General features: G+C 62.9%; 2 protein-coding genes across 2 annotated transcripts; one reads left to right on the forward strand and one right to left on the reverse strand.

Moving 5' to 3' along the window:
• Positions 1-121: 121 nt before the first annotated feature.
• On the forward strand, positions 122-1,529 carry LOC111532705 (isocitrate dehydrogenase [NAD] subunit gamma, mitochondrial; the record flags this gene model as incomplete). Its single annotated transcript, XM_023199757.1, has 5 exons — positions 122-224; positions 329-475; positions 820-914; positions 997-1,057; positions 1,322-1,529. Coding segments are annotated over 5 exons (508 nt in total), but the record flags the coding sequence as incomplete, so codon positions are not given.
• A 5-nt stretch (positions 1,530-1,534) lies between these two features.
• Positions 1,535-4,510, reverse strand: SRPK3 (SRSF protein kinase 3; the record flags this gene model as incomplete). Its single annotated transcript, XM_023199756.2, has 10 exons — positions 1,535-1,935; positions 2,098-2,190; positions 2,284-2,353; positions 2,430-2,537; positions 2,895-2,995; positions 3,076-3,315; positions 3,405-3,537; positions 4,037-4,062; positions 4,164-4,329; positions 4,404-4,510. Coding segments are annotated over 10 exons (1,229 nt in total), but the record flags the coding sequence as incomplete, so codon positions are not given.
• Between the last annotated feature and the right edge of the window lie 507 nt (positions 4,511-5,017).

The following is a 5,017-nucleotide window of genomic DNA, read 5'->3' on the forward strand; positions in this document are numbered from 1 at the left end:
TTATTGGTGAGGGACAGGTTAGAACTCAGACCCCAGCCTCCTGCTGGGGCCTCTGCATGCCCCATCCCTCCGGCTGACTTGCGATGGCCAAGCTGGTGTCCTGTTCCTAACCCCTCACCAGGAAACTGGGCGATGGGCTTTTCCTCCAGTGCTGCAGGGAGGTGGCAGCCCGCTACCCCCAGATCACCTTCGAGAACATGATTGTGGACAACACCACCATGCAGGTAGTAGCCTGCCCAGTGCTATCCCCCCTGCCCTGGGTGCCCTGGGCTTCTGTCACCCATGCTCCCAAATCTGCCCCTCAGCCAGCCCCCTCTTTGTCCCGCAGCTGGTGTCCCGACCCCAGCAGTTTGATGTCATGGTGATGCCCAATCTCTATGGCAACATTGTCAACAACGTCTGCGCAGGACTGGTTGGGGGCCCAGGCCTTGTGGCTGGGGCCAACTATGGCCATGTGTACGCAGTGTTTGAAACGGTGAGTACTGGGGGCGGGGCCGCAGCTTGCCGCCTTTTTCCAGTTCACAGACTTACTGAGGCACACTCATCCCATCGGGTTCGCCCGTTCAAAGTGCATGATTGAGTAGTTGTTTGGATATCCAGGGTTGTACTGGCATCACCACCATGTCATTCCAGAACGTTGTCACCACCCCACGAGGAAAGCCTGTCCCCGTAAGCTGTCTGTTCCCACACCCTCCCCCAGCCCCTGGCACCCGCTGGTGGGCTTTTGTCCCTGTGGAGTGTCCTGTTCTGGACACGTCACAGGAGCAGGGTCACCATCCTTCTGCCCTCCACCCACTCTCCTTCGTCTTGCCTCTCCAGGCTACGAGGAACACCGGCAAGAGTATCGCCAATAAGAACATCGCCAACCCCACGGCCACCCTGCTGGCCAGCTGCATGATGCTGGACCACCTCAAGTGAGTGGCTCCCGGTGCCCCGCGAGCCCCTGGCCAGCCCTCTGGGCCCCAGGGACTGAAGCCTGGCTGTCCCGTCCTCTAGGCTGCACTCCTATGCCACTTCCATCCGTAAGGCTGTCCTGGCGTCCATGGACAATGAGAATGTGAGGTTCCCCTTGCACCCTACCCTGCTGCCCCACGCAGTCTCCCCCTGCAGCCTCCTGTAGCCCACCTCATGCACTGACCGCGGTCCCCAGGCGAGGGTGGTAATGCAGCCGACACCACCTTCTGGCCCTTAGCTGGTGCCACTTCCCTCTCGTGGCAGTCCCAGCCCTGCACGCCACGGGAGACAGTGGGTAGCCCCGGGCCACCTGTACCGCGGGGAATGACAGGGCCTGGCGTGTGCTGAGCCTGCCTGTGGCCTACAGATGCACACTCCAGACATCGGGGGCCAGGGCACAACATCTGAAGCCATCCAGGACATTATCCGCCACATCCGCGTCATCAATGGCCGGGCCGTGGAGGCCTAGGCTGGCCCTGGGACCTTCTTGGTTTGCTCCTTGGATTCTCCTTCCCACCCCAGCACCCCAGCCAGCCTGGTAGGCAAAGCCCAGAATAAAGCAGCTTCTGCCTAGACTTTACGTGGGCCTCCCTCACTCCAGGCACCGATGTTCAGTCCACGCTTTATTAAGAAAGGAACACACACACTTTCTCCAAGGGCCCTCCTGGGAGTCTCAGGCAGAATACGCTCTGAGAGCCGGGCCTGGCTCCAGCGTCTCTTCTGCCCTGCAGTTGTGGGGAGCTGTGCCACTTTTCCCTCAAGGCAGGGAGAGCTGGAGGCAGAGCCGTGGCCGGGCCTAGGGGTTGAGCCAGGGGTGCTGGAGGCAGTCAGCGGCACTGGCCCGCTTTTCGGGGATGTACTCCATCATGGGCAGCAGGAAGGCACTGAACTGCGTGGCCTGCTCTAGGGGCCACTCGTACTTTTCCATGAGCACCTCGTACAGGCCCCAGTGCTTGAGATTGTGAATGTGCCGCAGCTCTCCTGTGGGCAGGCCAGCGGGCGTCAGGCTCTGTCCCTGTTTCCAGGCCTGCCTTCTGCTTAGGCCCTGGCTCCTGGGACCCAGTGTTCCCTCTGTTGCAGAGTCCAAGGTCCCTGTCCCACCCTCCCTGCAGCCACATGGCCTGAGCCTGCCCGGGCCCTCACCTCTCCGGTTGAAGAACTCCCGGGAATAGCGGCCTGAGAGGGCGAAGGCTGGGGGGATGTCCCCCAGAAGCTCCACGATGTGAGCGATGTGGTCTGTGGGCAGAAAGAGGAGGTTGGGGGTGGGCAGGTCGGGAGGCCGGGAGGCCGGGAGGCCGAGCGGCCAAGCCCAGGGCCCTCATCCCTTACCCTCATCACGACTGTAGTCTTCTCCAGAATGTGGCTCAAACAAGTAGTCACCAGTGGCCAGCTCGAAGGCCTGGAAGGGGGAGGAAGTGAGGCTGCTGGCCAGTGGGCTGGTGGCCCTGGGCACAGGGCAGCCCGGGTGGGCGTACCATGCAGGCTGTGCTCCAGATGTCTGCTGGGGGGCCATATTCGGCGCCAATCAGCACCTCAACGGCCCGGTACTGCCGAGTCTGGATGTCCTCTGTGAAGTGCTTGTGCTGGAGGCAAGGGGAGCCCTGGGGACAGGGGCCAGGGCCAAGGCTGGCCTGCCCCCACGGACTCCTACCCCACCCCGATCCACCTACCCGAGGAGCTGGGTGGGGCTTGCTCTGAGCCTCGGGGTCCCCAGATCTTCCAAGAGGGACAGGCCCAGTGATCTGAGGCTGAGGCTGACCCCTTCCTAGTGGCCCCTGCCCTTGGCCACAGCCCCGGTGCTGTTGACTGGGCAGGACCGATGCCCACCCAGCCGATGGTTCATGTGCACTGCAGGCTGGGGCAGGGCTCCCTAAGAGTGGCCCTGTGCCTCCACCCTTGGACCAGGGCCCCCCACTCTGCTCTCCCAGGCTTGCGCGTACCACCCAGCAGGCGTTGCCCAGGTCTGCGATCTTGATCTTGATCTTATCTGCATTTTGGGGCTCCAGGGGGTTCACCAGGAGGTTCGAGGCACCAAATGGTGCTGGAGAAGGCAGAGCGGGGAGACTGAAGTGGTCCGATTCCTGCCAGCCCTGCCTGCCCGCCACCCGCCACCCAACTTACTGCTAGGTGACAAGAGGCCCCCGGTCTCTCGCTGATTGGATGAGCCGGAGAGGATGGAGCAGGAGGCAGGAGAGAAGAGGGAGCCGGAGAAGCCTGAGGTCTGTGAGCCGGGGCTGAGGCTACGGCCATCCCTCGGGGCAGGGGAGGAAGAGTCTGGGGAGGGACCTGCTCTGGCACCCTCGGGGTGGCAGCCTGAAGAGGAGGTGGAGCCGCTGCCCCCGTCTAGTCTCAAGCCAGAGTCTAGGGAGACGGGGTGGAGGCAGCTGCTGAGCAGATGCCCTGCAGCCTTTGCTGTGCTTCACGACCCAGTACCCCCCGTGGCCCCTCACCCTCAGCGTGGGTCGTAGCCTCCATGGCCTCCAGTCTCTGCAGGTCCCGCAGCCGCTCCTCCAGCAGCCGCTTCTGCTGTTTCCGTTTGCGCCTCATCTTCTTCCTCTTGTTTTTGGACAGCTTACCGGTCTGCTGTCAGAGCCAGGGTCACCCCAGGGTTCCTGTCGCCCACCCCAGTCAGCATGAAGTGAAGGTTTCCCTGCATGGCCACCAGGGAAGAGGCCTCTCCGGGCCCCAGGGCTCCCATGGACACCAGAATGTGGTGCCAGCGCCCCTTGGCACCAGCTCCTCACCACTGTCCCTGCCTCCCCGCCTGTGGCCCCACTCCCCACAGCTCCATTAGGAGTGGGAGGACCTGACTGGCCCGCCTCAGGGTGCTCTGTGTTCCCTCTCAGCCCAAGCTAAGGCAGCTGGAAGTGGCCCCTCGGGAAAGACGGCATCCTTTCACCAAGAGCAGTTTGGGGCATTTGAACCGTCCCGGGAGTCACCCTCCGCCCAGCCACCCGGCCTTTCGGGATGACCACCGTGGGAGTGCATGAAGCAGGGCGTGAAGCCAGCGTGGCTCCAGAGATGGCCTCCAGTTGGCTCGGATGGGAGAGGACGCATGGGAGAGGGGGGCCCCCCAACTTACCCAGACCTCCTGGGGGGCAGTGCTGACTGGGAGTGGAGGTGGGGAGCAGGAGACAGGGAGGAACGGAGACTCAGGCAAGGGTTCAGGCCCAGAGGCCCTGACCCAGCCCCATGTGGACCCTTGGTACCTATGGAGCGGGAAGGGGGTGGCGCCCCTGCCTGTTGCCACTCCGTGGCCTCGGCAGCCAGGCGCCTGATGTAGGCGTCCCCCACACATAGCAGGATGTTCTCGGGCTTAATGTCCGTGTGGATGATCTTGCACTTGGTATGGAGGTAGTCCAGGCCATGCAGCACCTGCGGAAGGTTGCACCTGACCTCCACGAACTCCCCCTCAGGCCAGGCTGGGCAGCCCAGTGGGTGGCACTCACCTGCCTCACGATGCTCTTCACGCAGGGCACGGGCAGGCCCTGGTAGTTGGACTTGATGATCCATTTGAGAAGCTGGTGGCCCAGCACCTCCAGCACCATACACACATCTAGGCCGGGGGTGAAGGGTGGACAGTAGACACCAGCTGCGGCTCAGGCCCCACCCACCCTCAGCTGGGGGAGCGGCAAGCCTTGGGCCATGCGGAGGTGGGGAGGCAGGGCCTCCCCGGGGCAGTCCTGGTCACCAGTATGCTGGTGTCATCGATAGTGTCCCTGTCGCTCTCAACAGGTATGCCAGTTGGGATGGTGCATTTTGTGGTCATCCTAGAGGTGGCGCTGGAGAAGCAGGCACAGAGGCCTCTCAGGCCAGCCCACTCCCACGCCAGTTATGCCATAGGGCCTCTTGGCAGTCCCCCAAAGGGAAGGCAGCACCACAGAGGCAGCACCTGCCGTTTGGGGGTGCCAGCAACGTCCATGGACACTCAACGCTAGCTTATTACTGCCTCCACTAAACACAATTACCTGGGGGTGGGGTCATGCCAGAGGCTTGCGTTACTGGGAGGGATGCAGGCCCATTGTGTGGATCTACAGACAGGCTCTAGCAATGAGAGCCCCCC

The sequence above is a fragment of the Piliocolobus tephrosceles genome, unplaced genomic scaffold, assembly GCF_002776525.5.
Source record: "Piliocolobus tephrosceles isolate RC106 unplaced genomic scaffold, ASM277652v3 unscaffolded_7828, whole genome shotgun sequence".
In the NCBI taxonomy this organism is placed as follows: Eukaryota; Metazoa; Chordata; class Mammalia; order Primates; family Cercopithecidae; genus Piliocolobus; species Piliocolobus tephrosceles.